This window comes from Oryzias melastigma, linkage group LG10, assembly GCF_002922805.2.
Source record: "Oryzias melastigma strain HK-1 linkage group LG10, ASM292280v2, whole genome shotgun sequence".
Classification (NCBI taxonomy): Eukaryota; Metazoa; Chordata; class Actinopteri; order Beloniformes; family Adrianichthyidae; genus Oryzias; species Oryzias melastigma.
The window spans coordinates 18,413,745-18,435,000 of NC_050521.1; the positions used below are offsets into that span (position 1 = coordinate 18,413,745).

The 21,256-nt window shown below is 39.2% G+C and overlaps 1 protein-coding gene across 4 annotated transcripts in view; it reads left to right on the forward strand.

Moving 5' to 3' along the window:
• unc5a (unc-5 netrin receptor A) overlaps nucleotides 1-21,256 on the forward strand; it is a 157,494-nt gene that overhangs the window by 95,849 nt on the left and 40,389 nt on the right. For 2 of the 4 annotated variants that reach the window (XM_024283746.2, XM_024283747.2), the window contains exons 3-6: nucleotides 10,270-10,413; nucleotides 13,127-13,230; nucleotides 14,319-14,499; nucleotides 19,680-19,847. In XM_024283746.2, coding sequence (XP_024139514.1) covers nucleotides 10,270-10,413; nucleotides 13,127-13,230; nucleotides 14,319-14,499; nucleotides 19,680-19,847 — 597 coding nt within the window. The remainder of the gene's footprint in view (nucleotides 1-10,269; nucleotides 10,414-13,126; nucleotides 13,231-14,318; nucleotides 14,500-19,679; nucleotides 19,848-21,256) is intronic. The other 2 variants (XM_024283748.2, XM_024283750.2) reach the window with 1 other exon arrangement.

Consider the following 21,256-nt stretch of genomic DNA (forward strand, 5'->3'; position numbering starts at 1 on the left):
TAAGCAAGTAGACCTTCAGAGATAAAGACTGTATCTTAGTGGAACCATATGTTTCTCCAGAACCATCAACATCATTGAGGATTAATGTGGCCTGCACAGATCTGAGTGTTACTTGTACCCCGTGCGCTAATGCACCCTCACGCCATCACAGGTGCTGCCTTTTGTACTGCGAGCTGATAACAAGATGGATGGGCCTCTCGTCTTTGGCCTGGAGGACGCACCATCAACCATTTCCAAATAAGACTTAGGTTTTAATTTTTCCACAGTTTGTCTCGGATGATTAAAACATTTTAGCTCTTTTGAGAGATATCTTATCAGAGCTTAAATTATAATCCATATGCTTTTTATTAACTCTTTAACACCAGAGATACGGCTGGCGACATCTAAATAACATGCTACCTTTGACATGCCGTAACTCTTTTACCTAAGAAAAGCGGCTTTGCATCGATGCGCAATCTCACAAAGCTCCTTTTCTCACCATCAGAATGGTAGCTGGAGTTTTGTTATTTGCATAAACAGTTGAATAATCATAGTAATTCAAACAATGTTGACACTGGAGCTAAAACTTCTGTGTTAAAGGGTTAAGGATTTTCCACGCATTTAATATTGTTTTAATATAAATTATTTTTATTGATATTTGTTTTTAAAAGGGCAATTTTCTGATCAGTAAAAGACCATCTCCAATTGTCTTTTGATATATTTGAAAGCATTTCCAGTAATTTTAAAAAAAAATTTGATTATGCCATTTTTAGCCAAAAAAAAAAAAAAAAAAACCTCAGTCTTTTTCTTGGACATAGATTTTGCAGGCTAGTGGTGGGCGGTGTCGTTGATGTGAAGCAACCCCACCCCTCTTCCCGTCGCTGAGAGTTCAGAGCAGTGAGCCTGTGGCCCACCCAGCTTATTTTCTACGTCACAAATAAGCTCTTTTTCCAACTTCGTTTCTTCTGTTGCTCCTAATTTATAATGATTTGAATAAAGAAATATTCAGAAATGCAAATTTCAGCTTAATTTTCTTTATATATGTCCATCATCATTAGAGAAATCCCACAAGAACGTTAAAAATACAATTTTCTTTTTTTTTTCCACAGAAATTTGCAGAATGTCTTATAATTCAGTGCACATTTATGTATGACTTTTGGTTGTGTTCTTGACCTCAAAGAGTTTTCTGTGGTACACTGTTCTCAAAAGTCTGTCAAAATGTTTTTTAGTACGACTTTGTTAAAATACGAAGCTTAATGGATTGTCGGAGGATTCCATCTTTTGTCAGGAGCTTGGCGGTGTTTCACGAACTGTGCTTTAATGTAATATTATGAGTTTTTTTTTAATTAAATGTGTTATTACTAACCAATGTGAAGAGTTATTGTGAAGTTTGACTTATCTGGCGTGTTGCTCTCTCTTGTGAATGGCTGGTTATTGGAGATAAAAGAGGCAAACATGAACAACAACAACACAGCTCGCTAGAGAATATACAGAACTTCCCATTGACCCCTCTGACCAGCTGCTGCCTCCCGGCTCTTCTAGCCATTCTGGGTGGTGCAGTCATGCCACATTATATGATTTTTTTTGTGTTCACTTAATGTGCCTTATAATCTGGTGTGTGTTATGTATGAAAATAGTCCCTTCATTCTCTGTTTGTGTTTCTGCTCATATAGATGAAGTCCTTCACCTGTTTTTCATGCTCACTCCACTCAGAACTTAAAGGGCATTTGAGAACAGAGTGTTTTTTTTTTCATATTTGTACATTTTCAAACATAAACAAGTACAACAACATGAAAAAGAATTCCTTCTGTGTAAAGCTGATTGTGGAATTGAGGCTGACTCAATCCGCTGTGTGTTATAAAACAAGTTTAAACCTTTTTTGTGACAACGCTGGAGAAGTATGTTAGTGTTGTGGATCAGGTAGCATATCACATCTTTTTAGCCTCCATCTTTCATCAGCCCCAGAAACGTCATGATTCTCCTAATAGCTTTTCGTTCTCCATCTCTGGTACCGGTAAAAGATAGCAGAGGCTGCTGACTGTGTGCTCTGCAAGCTTTGATTTTGGCTTCTTAGCCTTTATTCTCCTCCTCAAACTGGGCGTACTCAGCAGGGTGAAGCCGTTTGAAGTGTTAGATTAAGTTTGTTGTCCTGAACATCCTGTCTGTTCTGCCTCCACAGCTCATTTTCACCTTACAGGTATCATAGACTCTTTGCTTTGGAAGTGTGGTATTCAAAGGAAAAAGGCTTTTGCACTGAGGATATATTTTTTGTGCTACTGTTGTGCGATGACACATTTACTGAACTAAACTTTTTTTTCTGTTTTCAAGCATAAAATAGTGTTATGTTGGCTGTGTCCAAACCCAAGCCTGCTCCTGCTTTCTACTTTGGAGACTATTTCAATTAAATGAAAGGACGTTTGAACTGAAATAAATGCTGAATCTGTCCCAGAAAACCACACAGGTTTGTTTTATTTTGACTATAAACTGCATAATCATAATAAAAAAAGCACTTTTATAATAGCTCAAAAGATCATCAAAGTGGGACTTTTAAATATTCCATATGTTCATTATGCGATCACCTATAAAACCTATTTTGGTTTACGACATCCTTTTTTCATGACGTTCTCCTGCAGTCAAAACTCCTTGGTCTCCTTGCCGTGGCATTGGGCTGAACCCGGCCCGATTGATTGGAGCTCTACCTGCTCGCCTGTTTGTCAGCCATGAATAATCTGTAACGACATTGGGTGCATCAGCGGGGGCCTTGCAGTGCGCATCCATTGTGGAAAATGGACAGCTCAATCAAAAGAAGCTCTTGAAAAGCTGGTCATAACCGGAGGCAGAGCCTTGACCTAAAACACTGTCCCACTGACTTGAGATGTAGCCTCGGCAACAACCCTCCACAGAAGGTCCTGGCGTATTCCTTCTGCACTTTGGCACATTCACCCCCCCCCTTCCACCACCAGCTCCTCCTCCTGCTGCTGCTGTCTCCTCCTGTTTAATAGAGCGATGCTTCACTCAGAAGGCCACATTATCCTTGTTAGGAAATTGACGCTTATGACAGCAGCCAAGCTCAGCTTTCTGCATCAGCTAGCATGAGCCACCCATCACCGCAGCACTTTACATGGTAATGCAGGTTGAAGACTTAAAGATAAGGCACTTATGCCCTTGGATCAGTGACCCAAGGCCCACTTTTTAATATTTACGCCTGGCAATACAGCACAGACTAGAGTGCCATTTTGACAAGTTGATGCAATCCCAAGTTGCTTTTGACACGCTGGCCTAGTATCTAGCTTTCTTTTATACGGAAAAGCTAAATTGGAGTGCAGTAAAACGCATTGTTGCCTCCTAGTAGAAAAGCTTTGGACTCTCGCAGGGTTGATGATGACACTGATGCCATCTGGTACAAAGAAGATCCAGGGGAGGAAATAGAACACTTACAGTTCTCCTTTTGACAGATCTCCAGGATTTGCAGACAGTGCATTCTTAAAAGCTTTCATCTGTGATTCCACCCTCAACCACGGTGAACCCTCTGCCTTGAAACGGCGCAGTCCCCTGATGTAGACTCAGCCAGCCCTAATCCCCATATATCCTCTGATGAATCCAAGCCTCACACACTGTAGGGGTGTCGCTTAATTGAATTTCCTTGCTCACAATGAACACACTCAGGACCTGCAAGTTCCAGTCCTTGCCTTTGATAAGCAAATGACCCCTATGGAATTGAGGTCAGAACCTGCAAAAACAAGAGTGAGGGGGAGAAAAATAAAGTCCTGCACTCAGACAAGCCCAATATCGACTCACCCGGGATTGAGTCCAGTGATGTTTACCCTGTGTGTGTTGGGCCCCTGTTGGCTCAAGGGACCTTCATCGTACCCACACACATTTACACACACTTTCAGAAAAAGATGTCTGAGCTCTCACAGTGTGACCTCCTTTCTTTTGTCAACCACTACTCTCCTTTTTTTTATTTCATTTCAATAGAGCACATGTGTAAATAATCTTGTCTTTGTCACACATTGAACACAAAGTGTAGTTGTGTCCTTTTGTCTTGTTTGTATGCGAGTGGATCTTGTATTGTGCTCGATTGCCTGAAGATGTAGCGAGAAGCTCCAGCACATAAAGTAAGGTCAGGTTGTTCATGAACCTAACCACTTCTGCATCCTCTTTTGTTTCAATTTCTTAAACTATGAAATTCTGGTGGAAGAACACAAAGCTTCAGTGTTTTTCTCTGCCAAAACCATCTTTCTTTTTAGACTAAATCTTTCTTTAGACTGAACAAATGCACGGCTTTTACATGTTTCAGTGATTCAATTTACAGAATCACAACCTGATCACGTTCATTTCATCATTTTTATCTCTCTTCAACTAAATATTAGTTGAACGTTAGATATAAATGTTCTGTTCAACAGCTGTCATCAGTTTCCTCTTATTATTCTGAAAGCTGTAAAATAGGTGAGGCAGCTGAGCTGAAACTTCACCTACCACCTTCAAAAGGTCAAATCTAAAATGTTAACAGTGTGACCTTGTCGTATCGCGGTTCAAGATTTTCTTCAGTGTAACTTTGCATGTTTTTATAGTTTTTTTTTTTTGCGTATTCTTTGTCCTTGGCTATTGACCTTGTCCATCCCTCTCCTGTATCTCCTGTACAGAATTCAAGCAGTTATAAATCTCACATCATGAGCAGATTTGTTTTCATACTCATTTTCATAGTCATTCTACTATGAAGGTTTGAACTTTAAACAAGAGATGTCAGAGATGTCCTGTCAGTCTGAGAAAAGTTTAGAGTGTAATGAGGGCTTTTACTGCCTTAAAACGTCTGTAAATGCAGATTTCACCTATAGTTTGTTATGTATGGATTGGAACCCCTTCAATAAATGAGGGAACACTGTTTTAAATACATAATAGTGCTGTAATGATTAATTTTAACAACGATTCGATTCATATCTCAAAATTTGTGGTTCAATATTGGTTCCTTTTGAACTATCACTGACCTAAAATCGATTTTTTTTTTTTTTATTCAACCCTTGTGACTCAGAGATAAATATCTGGTACTGAAGTTTTACAGATGTCTTGTGTTTCTTACAAGATAATAAAGTGTAAATTAAATGTGTACAAACAAATAAGTAAACAAGAATTAATGTCAAATCCTTTCACATTTTAGTTTCTTAAAGGTCAGCTCACTGTTGTTTTTCCATATCAAAATAATACATTTTCGGTACATTCTACCACACTGAATGGTCACGTTTGCACACATTGGACTGTAATGATGGCTAGATCTTTTTATGTTGCTATCACAAGCGTTATCCGCTGTTATGGCACTCGGTTGTCTGTACGTTATAGTAAAATAAACATGCCATGTCTCAATCCAAATGGTATTTTTCATGAACGATTATAGTGTAGATCGATTCATTGCATTTTGAAACCAATTTGATTTGATGAACAACTTGCCTCAGACATATCGATCTGGTTGGATAAATTGTTTCAGATTAATTGTTAAACCATAAGTATAAAAAATGTATTAAATCTATTTTTTAAAGGGAAAAAAGTCATTTGAAACCCAACTGTAAGTAAGCACTTAATTTAAAGTTGAACCATTGTCTCACTGGATTAAATAGTATGTATTGCAAATTACATTTTTAGTTTATTTGCATATCTGTGATGAGCCTTCATGATTAACCTGGCTTTAGTTTTTATTTATTTATTTTATTTAAGTTCTATTTATTACAGGGTTGCTCTCAAATCAGCCTTCATAATGAACACTGACTTCATAACTGCAGTTGGACCTCTATCACTTATAGTTGGTGACATGTATGAAGGCTGTAATGAAAAGTTAAGGCAGGGTTTCATGTTTTAGATTTTGGGAGAACAATTTGTGGAAATTTCAGCAAAATAAAAACATGGAAGCATTGCTATCATTAACATTTCACTGTATCTCCCTCCAGAAAACATAAAAGGCCAACGCACTCTGGGACATAAATCAATAGCTGCAACATTTCCAGTTTATGATGTGTCCTAAAGCTTTGCTTTTATTGTATAGTCTAATGAAATGTGACACAGAGACACAGAGAGACTAGGATTCTGCATTCTTAAAGACCAAAGAAAGGGATTTGTTCCTATTCATAAAAATACATGCATTTACTTCCTTAACTTTTCTAATATTTTTGGTCTTACTTTGCTAAGTTTTGCCCACCTGATTTTTCAAGCTCATTTCAAATTCCAGCAAGTAAAATCATAGGATTGTTTGATGTCTTCACCGCTTCCCATCATGGATGCAAGAATTCCAAAACCAAGTTTTGCCAAAGTGATGGTTGGTGCCATTTTTCTCCCGTTATATTTGTCTGCTAACTTCAACTCCTGTTTACTGTTTGATGTTACTTGCTTGTATTATAGTACGCCAGCAGCACATTTTGCTTGAACTGCTTTCAAATTGTGGTTTCTTGCTCGTAGTTGTCAGTAAACTTGACTGTGAATATTTTCAGGGCTTCAATGCCTTTTTTTTTTCTCTCCACACTCCTGCTGCGTTTTGTTGCTATAAAGAGCGTTGCTTTTCTGGATGATCCGCACGCCGTGGCAGAGACATCACCGTGATGTTTATGATGGGGCCGTAACCCAGATTTATCCCGTTGTAAATCTCATGCAGATGTTTTTTTTTTCTTGCAGGAAAAGCATCTGACAGCAACTCAAAGTCGTGTTTATTCCTTACAACTAACGTAATGGAAGCGATTCTTCAAACTCAAAGAGACTTCTCATTTTTATGGACTCCTTTAATGGACTTTCTTCCACTGATTATTTGCATCCAACAGCAGAAACTATACCCAATTACTGTTAATAGGCTTCATGCAAAACATGTCATAATGCAGTTTTGATGCTCCAGTGAGAAGTAAATCATTTTATTACGCTTTCCCGTCTCTCATGCATAAATCCAATAAAATGTATATATTTTGTCTTCATGCTTTTTCTTTTTGTGAGAGTTTTATTTAAAGGTACTGAAGGATTTGCTTCCATCTGTTTTGGTGTATTCTTGTATTTTTATGTATTGACATACTATATGATAAGGTTATATTTTTTATTATATTTATCACTTAAGAAAAAAAAAGAGAGAGTGTAGTTTCATGTATCATGATCCGTCCTGTAGCACAAAACTGAGACATACTAATTTCTACATTGAGTAAACTCATTTTATTTCTTTTTGTCCTCATGTTTTCTGAAGTGCATGAATACAGGCAGAGATCTATACTTTTCTGGAGATTTTGCAGTAAAGTACAGATTGCTAAGGGGGCTTCACTGCACTCCATTACCAAAAAAAAAAAAAAAATGGTTCCAGCTGCAAGCTTAGGATTCATACTGTGTCTGCCACATAATCACCCATTACATTTTCCACCTTGACTTCTCTGAGATTTGGGATATGAGCTCATTTTGAAGTGGACCACAGACCAACCCAAGGCTGAGGGAATCATTTCATGTTTTAATTATCATTCATTTGATGGCATAGGTACTCGATTTGTAGCTTTTTAGAAAGAACAGTTCAAATGTATTACTTTAAAACATCTATGCTCTATCTTCATTCATGTTATGGAATCTTAAAGTCTAATCTTATTCTGAATTTGTTGCCATTTTTGCAAATTAAGGAACAAAACATTAAAATAAACAAAGCCCTGTGCCATAATTATCAACAAAAAAAAATTATTTTGTTCACCAAGTGATGAGATTATTTGTCCTACTTATTAATTGGAGTGAAATTGGACAGAGAGACTCAGAGGAGTGTTACTGGAAGGTGTCAGACACAGAAAGCAGGTAATTATGGAGACAGGAAGAGATAAGGGAACAGAATGCAATTAGCCTGGCAAGCAGAGCTTCAAATTGTTCTTCTTAGGATTTCTCACCTCAGGTTTGCATTGTTCATGCTTTGCAGCTCCATATGGATCTTTACTCACCCTCCAACTTTAAAAAAAAGAAGATGGTTTTATTTGAATCGCATGCATTTTTACTGTAACAACACATTAACTGGAAAACTGCACTGATTGCCAGATTACAAATGCATGTATTCCTACCTTCTTTTTCCCCTCTTGAGCATATAAACTGCTCAGTGCTGAGTATAAATCATAGCCGTCAGATATTTCCTGTTCTTCACATTAAGGGCTGGAAGGATTTCTCAGAATTTGTTTAAACTTTGATGTTTGAGAACATGCTGCATATTGATTTTCCTGCATTTGCAGCTTCTTATCAAACACTGTTGCACAGTGCCACACACGGCATTAAAACAAAAAGCTATTCCTCCATTCTATGCGAGATATGATTGGCACATCTCTGCAATAGAATTTTACATTCCAAGAAAAAACAAATTTTCTAAGTTCAGTTCAATCCCTGTTGTTCCCAACAATGGTATTTTTTTCTCTTAAGTTTTAAGGGGAAACCTGAAAGCCTCCACGCTTCTAATTTTGAGGGGAAAAAAAGGAGGAATTTCTTCTGCTCCATTTGTTCATTCTCTGCAGTGGCCATTTTCTTACTTTAGCCGTTTGTTTTAGCTTTTAGGTGCTCTCTCAGTGTGCCAAACACTCACCGTCAAACATGAACTCAAAAACACTCGTAACAAAAGAGGTTTACTTCAGCAAGACTAAAAAATAAACAACAAAAAGCAGATTTTTTTTGTTTTTTATTATTTTTTTATTGAATAATCCAGAGTTAATAAGTATTTTAATAAAGCAGATGAAATACAGAATTTTTATTTATTTTTTTTTATTTTTTATAATTAGCTGTTGTGGAAGCAGGTATGAGAGCACGCTTGTTGACTCTGTGACAACATTAAGGGAAAGGGGGATGTTGATGCTCAGAGAGGTGCTTCAGGCCTGGATTGACAGCAGATGTACTTCCATTTACCGTGCTCACATTTAGGAAAATCTGCTGCACTTAAACACTAATATTTGCTGGTGTGACCATGTGTGTGGTTACAGGCGATCTGTGATGGCACCCGTTGGATTCTTCATGGCCAAAACTAACCCTGTAGTAGGTTGACTTCACTCCCCCTGTAAGGGAATTTAGGGTGGGACAAAACATTCGTTAGATAATCATAAGATAATTAGATGCCCCCAGTAAGGTGAGGTTCAGGAATTAGTCTGTAAAATATTTTTGAAATCTGACTTTAACATGGGAGTCATTGAGAAATCACTTCCTTCTGTTGCCTGCCTCTAGTGGCTTTTCATGGAACTACAACATTTAGTTCTGTGTCAATTCGAGATCCATAGGTTTTGAGTTTGAATTCAAATATTTTCCAAAAAAAAGGCAATGAATGTGATTGGTTTTATCAATCCCAGAATTTTTATATTTTAATTGCAGTATAGGTTTGCTGCTCTGACAGGTGGTGCTTCATCAGGGCTCCCGTCTGAGGCTGGAAGGTATAAATCAAGTGTGTGAGCAAAGAGCACAACTGCACTGTCATGCAAAAAGTTCAAGTAAATACCTCCTTTTGGTTCCGAATATTCTGTCAAGGAACGCTTCGTCAAACCATAATGTGTCCCGTGTGACTGGAAAAAGCCTCTGTGCCCGTATCTCTAAAACAGAAAATATTACATGGAGAAAAAGCTGGAGTCCCAACAAACTGGTAATCTCTTTATCAGAGTAAAGGCGCAGGGATCCACAGTTTGGGGGAAAAAAATTTAAAGCTTAAAATAGAAAATAATCACGACGGCAAATCCCAAACATATAGGCAAAGGCAAATAAAACGAAGGGTTACTTCTCATTCAGGAAAAAGACAAATTCCCCACAACCCTGTGTTGTTTGGACTGTGCAGTAGAGTGGATTAGCTTCCAATTTTGCTTTGTTTATCCAGGGCTTTTCCTCCCTTTCTTTAAAAAAAAAAAAGCAATTTTTACTATGTGGTACAGCAGCATCTCATATCAGCACCATTGTGGAAACACTTCATAGATTGGGATCTGCTCACCCTTTTCTGGATTTGACAATAGAGGAGCTGGCAGAGCTGAACATTTGTGTTTGCACCGTTTGTCTGGTTTGTTCGTTTTTCCTTCCTAACTGTTGCTGTTTTACGCCCAGCAAATTACAGCACGGATAGCTGTGAGACTCTTGTCTCATTTTCCTCAGTAAACAAGCTCTGCTCTGTTTATATATGATTATGGCTGTCTGCTTGTTTTCTCTTCCAGGTGTTTTTTCTTTTTTCTTCCTTGTTATTATTACGTAGCTCATTTGTTTCTCGCTTTATCGTTTAGCTTTCGAACATGCTGGACGTCATTCAGAGTTCATGTGTTGATTTTTTTTTTTTTTCTGCTGCTTGCTTGGCAGGCCTGCCCGTCATGTGGGTGACGATTGACATCACCAGACAGCAGGTGGAGAAAATCTTCGGCCTGGATGAGTACTGGTGTCAGTGTGTCGCCTGGAGCACAACCGGAACCCAAAAGAGCCAGAAGGCGTACATCAGGATTGCTTGTGAGTGCACTTTAAATTGATTTGTGAGGGTGCCAGCCCCTTTTTGGAGGGGTTGGGGACACAGTCTAAAAAGTGATTTAAAGACTGACTCTGATCATCTTTTGAGCTATTTCAATAGTGATCTTTTAAATATGGTGTCAAATTATTTCGCGATTAATTAATTACAGATAAGTTAGTGTGCCATTTTTTAAAAATGTGTTAATCTCATACTCAGTCTGTAATTATTGTTGTGTTCTCTATTATAAAAACAAGAATCCAACTGTTTACTTGCATGAACGTTTTAACTTAGATGAAAACATGTCTTACAGTTCATGTATTTGTGTCCGTATAAAAGCTGTGACATCATCAATGTGCGACTTTGTTGTTCTTATGAACCCAAACCATCAGGAACGAGATGTTCATTATCGTAAATTAATTTAATACGTTGAGGGATGATTGCATCAGACGATAAACTGTAGAATAAGGTTTGTCAACATATTTATTATAGTATTAGTACATATTTTGTGGTCAATATTTTTTGGATTGCTTGGAAAAGGGTTCTTATTCCCTTTAACTGTTTATTCAGAGCACTCTGGTCCAGATGTTTTGTTTTAGTTTAAATGTTTTCAATTGTTCCAGATTGAAAAAAAATACCCTTTGTTGGTATAAAAGTAAAGGATAGAAGTCTGTTATATTGAAAAACTTCATAAAGTTACTTTTTTACTTGTATTTTGATCTTTTATTGTACCACAATGTCACCAATTAAAATGAAAATACCTCAAATTAAGCTTTTGACAGTAAGTATTAGGTTTGATTAAAAATAGTTTAACTAGATTAATTAACTTAATAATAATAATCACACAAAAATGATTAATTTGTCATCAATAATTTTGATTGTAACATTTTTGTTATATTTTTGCTTAATTTTCTACATTACAAATTTGATCTTTTCGTCTACTCCATAATGATTTAAATAAAATAAAAAATACAAAGAATTTACATTTTAAGCTTAATGTACTTAATATATGTCCTCCATCATCAGAAAAATCCCACAAGAACATGTTAACATGCTCATCTTAAAGAGCATCTCAATTTGTTGCACTGCAGTTTTACATTTCACCTAAATGTGATTTAAATTGCAAAAGAAAACGTGGCAGGTCTGGGTACTAATGAATCTTCTGGAAGGCAGCTTAAGAAAGAAAAAGAAGAACCACTAAACTTCAGTATTCATGAGCGTATTTTTCACCAGCTACAGTACATCAGCAATGATCCCTGTGAAAGTAACAAGAATAAAAACAGATTTGAAATTTATTGCTGCGCAGCAATCATAAATCTGCCTGGGGAACACAGGAACATCCCTCGCTGCTGCCTCAAAACCTTTATTAGATGGAGCCATTTTACATTTGAGCATTTTAAAGCATTCTGCCTATTAATTCCCACATAAATATGGAACAGTTCAGACGGAGCCGAATGCGGCTCAGTCTCCAAACCTCCAGCCGTTTTGAAAACACCCATTCATTATCTGTCCTGATTTGAGAGTTTGACAAAGTCAGAAAGACGCAGGATGAAAATCAGACACATGCTTGAATAACGATGAATCAGCCGATGTTCCTGACACTAATACAGCACTCAGCCCCTTATATTATTAAACTTTAAAGCCTTTTTTTTAAGATTGTTAGACCTCCAGTGTCTTCCAGTCCAAATGCATCTGCTGTAGTTTGTTTAAATGTTAGAAAAATCTCAGTTTCACTTAATATTTCTTACAGTGTGATTGGTAATGACAGGATAAATATCTCAACCTTAGACCCCCCTTGTAATAACATTGTTTTGCTTTGAGTCAAACCGACCTGTCAGCTGCATAGCTCATGCGGTACAAATAGATGTGCGTTTATCTTTCCCGCTGAAGCAAACACCGCCACTTTTACCTGGATAATTCACAGCCGGAGCTTACAAATACACGGCGGGACTCGGTGCAGCAGGAAGAGGGCTCATTGAAAGTAATGCGAAGCCCCATGCAGCCAGCCAGGCTTGCAGGAGATCTTGTCCAGGCGCCTCAGGGTTTTGTTTTCGTGTGGCTGCTCCAAGCCGTCATGCAGATGGAGGCTGGAGGCTGCCGGATGCCACTGAGAGGAGAGTGGGAGGTAGTGAGGGGTAATGCAATTGCTTTTGCTTGATGCCGGTCCCTCTGGCAGCAGACAAACATCTCTGAACCAGCCAGCCAGCCTGTAATAAGCAACATGGTTGCTGCCTCCGATCCCACTGTGGCTTAGGGGCCAACTAGAGTGCGACATGCTCAGCGAGGCCACGGGTGAATATTTCCGGACTGAGCTTTAGAAACGTCACCAAGAAAAGGCTTATGTAGGCGTGTGACAATTCATTTTAACAGTGATTCGATTCATTTCATAATTAGTGGTTGTTGATACGATTCATAATCAGTTTTGGTTCATTTCAAAATTCAAATTCTGGACATCTTTAGCAAAAAATTCAACCAGTGTGACCTAGAAATAAATACCTGAACAGTGCAGGTAAAGTTTTCCAGATTCCTTCCATTTCTTGCGAGATAATCAAATGTAGATTAAATATAGGTCTATTTGATTAACAACTTGCCTCAGACAGATCAATCTGATTGGATTGTAGAAATATAACTCAATTTGTCAATTAATCGTTACACATCGTTTCATTTTTTTAACCTTCTGAATTGGGTTTTGTTCTTCACCGCATGTATTCCTGCTAGACCTGAGGAAGAACTTTGAAGAGGAGCCGCAAAGCAAAGAGGTGGCGATGGACCAAGAGGTGTCACTGCGCTGCCACCCCCCCGAGGGAGTGCCACCAGCTGAGGTGAGACAGATTTTTTTCAAGCCTTTATTTACCCTTCCTCTCCAGCTGGACTAATGCTAGGAGGGCTTAGCTCCATGCAATTCCACAAATGAACCTGGTATGGATAACTTACACCTCTAATTATTCCACATTATTGATTTATTATCTCTCTTACATCTCTAAGAAGCCATATTTCACATCTTCTTGTCATATCACTCAGGATAAGCTAGGAGGATTCTCTCCCCGTTTGGCATCTCTAAAGGCCCATCCATAATTAATGGGTCTATTTGCCTCACTCTGTCCTTATCTCATTCTGTGTTCTGCTGTCGCTCCATGCTCGGTCTCTCACATTCACTCGCTCTGCTCAGGCTTGTCTTCCTCTCTGGCGTGCATCTGTGTTTAGAGGGCCAGAGTTGTACCAGCTGTTTCACCTGGTGTGCTGCATCCTCCCAGTCCCAGATAGGCACTAACTGCCTTAATAACAACACAACGGGAGCTTAGGCCAGCCACTCAGACAGCCCCGAGACCCAGAGGCGGAAGACAAGCCAATCACAGAATCACAGTGCACGGGCAGTTTTGCAGAGAAATGGGAAGGAAGGTGCCAACTGAGGTTCAACCCCCAGAACAACATCAGAGCAGAAGTCGCCACAGGAGAAAACCCGGCGAGCGCACAAGTGGAAGAAAGCCCAATTAAGCGGTGTATCGCAACCAGCAGTAATGCCAGCAACAATGCTGCTGTAATGTTGCTTCTCTTGAGGAAGGTCAAGTGAGAGAAGGAAAAAAAAAACATGCAAGCCAATCTGAGAACACACCAAGAAAGTAATAACCTCCCCTTTGGTTTGTGGAAGAGAACGCAGAACTTACATGAGCCATGACTAACTATTCACAGAAAACTAGCAGATGTCCAGGAGCTGCAGAATACAGCAATTTCCTCTCAGCGAAAAGACCAACAGGAGGTCAAATCAGCTGGCTATATAAATAAATGCCTTCTTGGTGTCATATCAACGTGTCTGTTATTTTCCTGAGAAGAAGTGCCTCTTATGTTTGTGGAAGTGTCAACTTTGCATTCAGTTGCAACCAACTTTGACCGTGAAAAAATGCCTTTTCAGGTGGAGTGGCAGCGAAACGAGGATTTGGTCGACCCAGCAGCCGACCCCAATTTTGTCATCACGGCCGATCATAATCTTGTCATCAAAGCCGCCCGTCTGGCAGACACAGGCAACTACACCTGCGTGGCCAAAAACATCGTCGCTCGGCGCAAAAGCAACTCCGCCACCGTCCTGGTTTTTGGTAGGTGCTGATTCTTCCCGTGGACGTCACACTGCTGCACACTAGGGGCTAACTGCAGCCCCGTGTTTTTGTTTCGAATTTCTCAAAGCAGCTCAAAAGGGTAATTTGAAGTTTGCATGGTGCTTCTGTGATTCCGCATTTTCACATTAACCTCTGCATGCTCTCCTGCACGGAACATTTCTGCTGCTCATACTTGTTTGTTCAGATTTTCTGTGTAGTTGTACAGAGGGAAAAAAAACCCTCCAAGCTGCACATGAGTGACACATGTTGACAACCTGTGCATATCAACTCTATTTGTCAACAAGAAAATGAATCACAGATGTGTATCTGCACAAATAATGACGGAAAAAAAAGAAAAAGGTAAAGACGTCCAGTCAGGGGGAAATAAATGAAGCCAATCTCAGATGTCATGGCTGACGTCTCCCCTCTGGTGCGTATCCACATAGAAAAAAGAATTAACAGCAGAAATTAATGACTTGGCTTGATTAGCTGACTGACCTTTATTAAAATTCAGAGTAAGTGCATATTTGTGTCACTGAGGATTTTTAAAGGCTTTGGATTCAAAAGCAAAAAAATATTTTGCAAATAAAACAATGTTGACGTTACAAATTCTGACACTTATCGGAGTTGACATGAAAAAAGATGCAATGATGGATTGTAAAATCATTAGGAGGGACTCGAATATATTTGTGCCAAACATTTTTCCAAATAAAATTTTCAAACTGACTTTGTACTTTTCTATAAGAGGCATGCTGAGTCATCGGAGGTTTAAAGCTGGCGTGTTTGTGAAATCCAGATAGACCTCATTTCCAGAGCGAGGAACAAACACGTCCGTGAATCCAGTTAGCCCTGCGCTAAATGCTGATTTGGTGGATTTGAAGTGAAAGTGCATATTCCACAGGCGGAGTGCGACCGTGTGCTTGAATGGTTGCGGTGCACAAAAACACCTACAGTGAAAGGCATGGCAGCCATGCAAACTTGTGTTTCCATACTTCAAAATTCATGGGCTGTCAGTGGCCGGTCTGTAAATGCTTTCTGCCGACGGCTGCTGCCCAAAACTGTTTAGATCAGCAAAGTGAGAAGATGTAAAGAGAAATGTAGGGGGATTAGTTATTTATGAGCAAAGCCCCTCACGTCAAACCAGAAAAGATTACTTAGAAATATTCTGACTACTTTGAAGTATTTGCTAAATATATCTATTTACTTTTTAGCAAAAATTAAACTTAAATTAGAATTTTTTGAAGTGTTGCTGATGAGATTTTTGTGTAATCTATGTGAAAAAAGTGCTGTGAATAATAAGAATCTACTTTTTTTGGCTTTTGTTTCTGGGTGTTTGGACTTGCTACAGGAAACAAAAAGCTGGATCAATTTATACCATTGACTGAATATCAATCAATCACTTTATTTGTAGGGCACCTTTCATCAACATGCATAGAAAACATAAAAAGTCATAAAACACAATAGACTAAAAACATCAAAAGACGAATGTGAAATGGAAAGAAACAAATAAAGTGTAAAAATGTACAATTGTGAGAACTTTAGTGTGGGAGTGTGACTCCACCCAACAAAATGAAGTCCATTCAGTAGCCTTTTTTTCACAATACGGAGGACGACATCAGTGAGTAAACGACCACTCATGCCAATTAGGAGTGAGCTTGTTGGAAGTTTACACCCGAACAACTTGAAAGTCAGTCTGAATGTTTAACATGCTTTTATTGAGGAATCTGATTGGCCAGTTTATAGAAAACGGAATATAATATTGAATAATATAATAATATATTATATTATATTATATTATAATATAATTGAATAATATAACGGAATAGTTAATGATTTAGATGTGGATTAAGAGGTAATGTTGTATTATTTTAAATTAAATTTTCAATATTTTATATTTTTTTTCATCATTTATTAATCCACTTAGAGATCAGCAGAATAATAAAGTAGTATTAATCATATTTAATTACTTGCTTAAATAATATAGAATAACACTCTTATTTGCTTGCCTTGTTTTGTCAAACAGAAACTATTCGCGCATATCTAAAGTCGTGGAGACTGAGCGCTTCAAAAAGAGAAAATGACATGGATGGTGTCACACCTCAACCACAAAACAGAGGGCATTGTTTTAAAAGGATGTGTTACAGCTGCTGCTGCTGTTTCTTTAACCCTGCAACGAAAAAGAAAAATCATTAGACGGAGAACATTGTGCAAGTAGATCTACCTAGCTGTAGCAAGTCATAATAGCTGCTACTTTTCAAAGGGGGTTCAACAGGGGGCCAGAGATGCATTTTAACAAGACCTGGCTGGTGTGACTGCACTCTGTGCTAAGAGGTAATCAGGGGCCGAGTTGCCTGGCAATTTACCTCGCTGTGCCGGGCAATCAATCGCATAGAGAGGGCAAGGAAATGATTCAGCCACGACAAGCGCAGGAGAGAGTTAGAGAGGTGGGGGGAGAATTAGGAAGGGAGTATGTACAGAGAGGAACAACAGCGCTGCTCGGGTCAATAAATCAGGAATCTCTGCACCCCATAATCTGAGGGAAACAAAGCAGATGCAGAGACGGAACCCGCAGGAGTCGATGTAATCACCTGCCATGATGGAGAGACACTGTATAGCTCCAATTATGTGCAAATTGACAGTTAAGGTTTAGAACATGAGCTTGGGTTCAGTACGTGGCTGCAATAACAGAAACTCAGAGTGCAGAGTTTTTAGACCTCCTGAACTTTGGAGTTTCAAATATGAAAGAGGAATAAATTATACACTAGTGCTCTATCATTCCAGGAACACTTGAGTTTATATAAAGACCTGTGGGGGGTTTGAAATCCACAGTGAATATTTTGAAGGACAATTTAGATGACCATATTACCACTAATCATTCTTCTGAAACATGATTGTATTTCTGTGAATATTTTTTTATTTATTTATACTTCTAATGGCTTGAATAACATGAATTTACTATAAAGATTTGTCTGGTTTATAACTATGTTTTTGCTTTAACTTAGAGCAGGAGTGCCCAGTACGTCAAACGCAATTGACTAGTTGATTGTGAAGGATGTGTTGGTAGATCGCAGGCCATCAAAAAAATTTAACTAAAAAAGAAAAGATGATTTTTAAAAAGAACTTCCATCATCCAATCAATATTTTAAGTACCTTAATTAACATTCCTTCTAAACGTCAGAAATATGTGAGCGTTTAGCGACAGCCTCCACCTTAAATATAGCTGCCTTATTTTTCCCCCCACTGGTCAGAGGTCAGTCACTCAAAAAGAACCTCAAACAGACCACATGGAACCTTTCGATTGTTTGCACACTGTGCACTGCAGCGCCATTGACATGACATCTACGTCCAATTCAAAAAGCTGTTGAAATAAAAATGACAGAACTATTTATATAAAATGTATCAATTTATTTTGTCTGAATCATTTTAAAACCTGTTTTTCATAATAAGATGTGATTAAGGTTTTATAATACATGATTTTATTCAATAAACAATCAAATTAAATATATACTGTGGGCAAAAAAATATTAAGTCAGCCACCAGTTGTGCAAGTTTTTAAAAAGTTGAGAGGCCTGTAATTGTCATCATAGGTATACCTCAACTATGTGATACAAAATAAGAAAATAATTCCAGAAAATATTTTTTTAGATAATTTATTTGGAATTTATAGTGGAAAATAAGTATATATACCTTTGTTGTTAGTGACAGCAGTCAAACGTTTTCTGCTGTTGCTGGTATTTTGGCCCATTCCTCCTTACAGATCTCCTCTAGAGCAGTAAAGTATTGGCACTGTCTCTGTCTCTGGGCAACACAGACTTTCAACTCTCTCCAAAGATTTTCAATGGGGTTGAGATCTGGAGACTGGCTATGTCGTTCCAGGACCTTGAAATGCTTCTTATGAAGCCACTCCTTGGTTACCCGGCTTTGTGTTTGGATTGTCATGCTGACAGACCAAGTCATGTTTCCTCCTCAATGTTGATGGAAGGAGGTTTTCACTCAGAATCCGACCATACATGCCCCCATTCATTTTTACCTTTACACGTTCAGTCCTCCTGGTCCCTTTGCTAAAACATGATGTTACCACCCCTGTGCTTGACAGTAGGTATGGTGTTCTTTGGAGGCAACTCAACACTCTCCTTCAAACGGTAGAGTTCTTAACAAAAGTTCTATTTTGGTTTCATCTGACCGTTGGACATTCTCTCAATCCTCTTGTAAATCACCCAAATGATCTCAGCTGGATTTGACTCCCTGATAGGGTTGTGTGTTACTGACGGTAGCCTTTCTTACTTTAGTCCCAGCTCTCTGCAGGTCATTCTCTCGGTCCTTCCGAGTGGTTCTGGGATTTTGCTCCCCATTTTTGTGATCATTTCGACCCCACGGGGGAACCCTCGAATAAAGTTAGATCAGCAGTGGTCTTGTTTCTGGTGTCCTTAGACAGCTCTTTGGCTGTGGCCATAGTGGAGTTTGGAGTGTGACTGTTTGAGGTTGTGGACAGGTGTCTTATGTAAAGATAACGAGTTCAAACAGGTGTCATTAATACAGATAACGAGTGAAGGACAGAGGATCCTCTTCCAGAAGAAACTACAGTCTGTGAGATCCAAAAAAATCTTGGTTGTTTGTAGGTGACCAGATACTTATTTTCCACCATAATTTGCAAATAAATTATTTAAAAAGGAACTGATGTGATTTTCTATTTTTTTTTCTCATTTTGTCTCTCATAGTAGAGGTATACCGATTATGAAAGTTACAGACGTCTCTCATCTTTTTTAAGTGGGAGAACTTTCACAATTGGTGGCTGACTAAATACTTTTTTTTTTCCAAAAGTAACATCCGTGCCAAAAAACTATGCGCACTCCTGCTTTAGAGAGTGTTCAAATTGTCCTGTAGTAACTTTGTAGGTTTTGTGTGATGGTCTGAAGCGAGGTGTCAAATGGGAAGGTATCACGTTTTGTTCTCACTGGATTTGGCCGTATATTTCCAGCTCATACATTGCAGTGTGGAACCAAGAAGTATGAAAGCATTTATGATTTTATTTATTTATTTATTTTTTGTTTTTGAAGTGCAGGGCAACACCTTTTTGCATGTCGGGTAATCCTGGCTGCTCTGTCCCTTCATCCATCCATCCCTCCTTCCAACTTTCCCCCTTCCTCATCTTTTCAAACCCCATGGTGCCGCTTCGACAGTCAACGGCGGCTGGTCCACGTGGACCACCTGGTCGTCCTGCAGCGCTGTGTGTGGGCGTGGCTGGCAGAAGAGGAGTCGCAGCTGCACCAACCCCACGCCACTGAACGGAGGCACATCCTGTGAGGGGCAGAACGTGCAGAAAAGTGCCTGCGTGGCCACCTGTCCAGGTAATCCCAGGCATCCCTGTTTGTTGTCTGCCGCTTGGCTTCTCATTGCTTTCCTTTCTTGTTTTCTTGCATCTACAAGTCATCATTGTAGCTGTAGCTGCCCTTCAGCTTTCTTTTCTTTTTCTTTTTGGTTCCTGCAATTAGACTGCTTACACAGCAATGTAAGATGCTTCAACATAAGGCCTCATCCAACAAATGATTTCTTGTTCTTCACATTAACTATCATTTGCTCTGTGCACGGTTTGAACTTTGATTCCTAAAAAAAACCCTGGCACCAGTCACAGAACTGTGTCACACCTGCTAGTGCATCTGTTATGATTTGCCTCCCATGCTGCGTAGAAAATATCAACTCTAAAAAGTTGAATTGTGACAAGCTGTGCGTCGTGTTGACGTGACAAAAGTTGAGACCGGTTCATTTGCCGGTCCAGTCTCTGCTGGGAAACTGTTGTCCTGCTTGATAGTGAGCACCCTGTATTGATCAGTGATCTGTGGAAGTCAAGCTGATTCCTCCTACAGGCCCACATTAACCAGCTGACAGGCAGAGACGGGGAAGTGGGGGCACAATGAAATATCCAAGGTGGAGTCGGATGAAATCGGATACATCAAACGGGAGAACAAAGCTAAAAAGGAGAGGATGGACCATTTAAAGAAAGCCTGAGTGTGTCCTCGAGCTGGGATGCTGCTGCCACGCTGACCACAGGAGAAATCTCCCACGCTCTAATAGCGGAAAAAGGAAATCCAACACCGCTGGCAGTGGCAGCGTCTCCCTCCCCTAAAACGGAGGTTATCTTCCTCGGTGAATCGAGGGGTTCAGTTACACATCTCCCTTGTAAAGACATCACCAGATGTCACGCGTGAGTATAGATAACACGGCTGGCTCAATTAAAGCATGATGGGGGAAGACAAAGGAAATGCAAAGAAAAAAATTAGGATTTGCGTCGACTTTTTTTTTTTTCTTACACACAAAAGCAACAAGTGATGGAATTAAAGCTAATGGGTGGGGGGTGCAAGGATGCTTAACATTCCTCTACAGCAAGGCTTGATTCTGACCTCCCCAAGCTTAAGGAGATTAATGTCAGTCTGGGCTGCTATTGTTAGACCCCTTTCTACCTTCCTCCTGCTCCACAAGGAGAAAGTGTGTAATTCCAACCACAAAGGTGCTGCGGCCAAAATCCCAATAAGCCTTTGGAAGACAAAGAGATTTTTTTTTTCTTTCGTTTCACTTTTTGATAAGCGATGCTCGAGCAACATGACCCCACTTACACCTGTTAGTCCTGTTGTTTGGAAACAGAGTGTGGTTTTTACATCCTTTCTTTTCCACTTGTTACTCATCTGAAGAAGAGCATCAGCAGCAAAGACAGCCCCAGCTGTTTGCACCGTAGGAGAGTGCGTGTCAAGGCCAGAGTTCA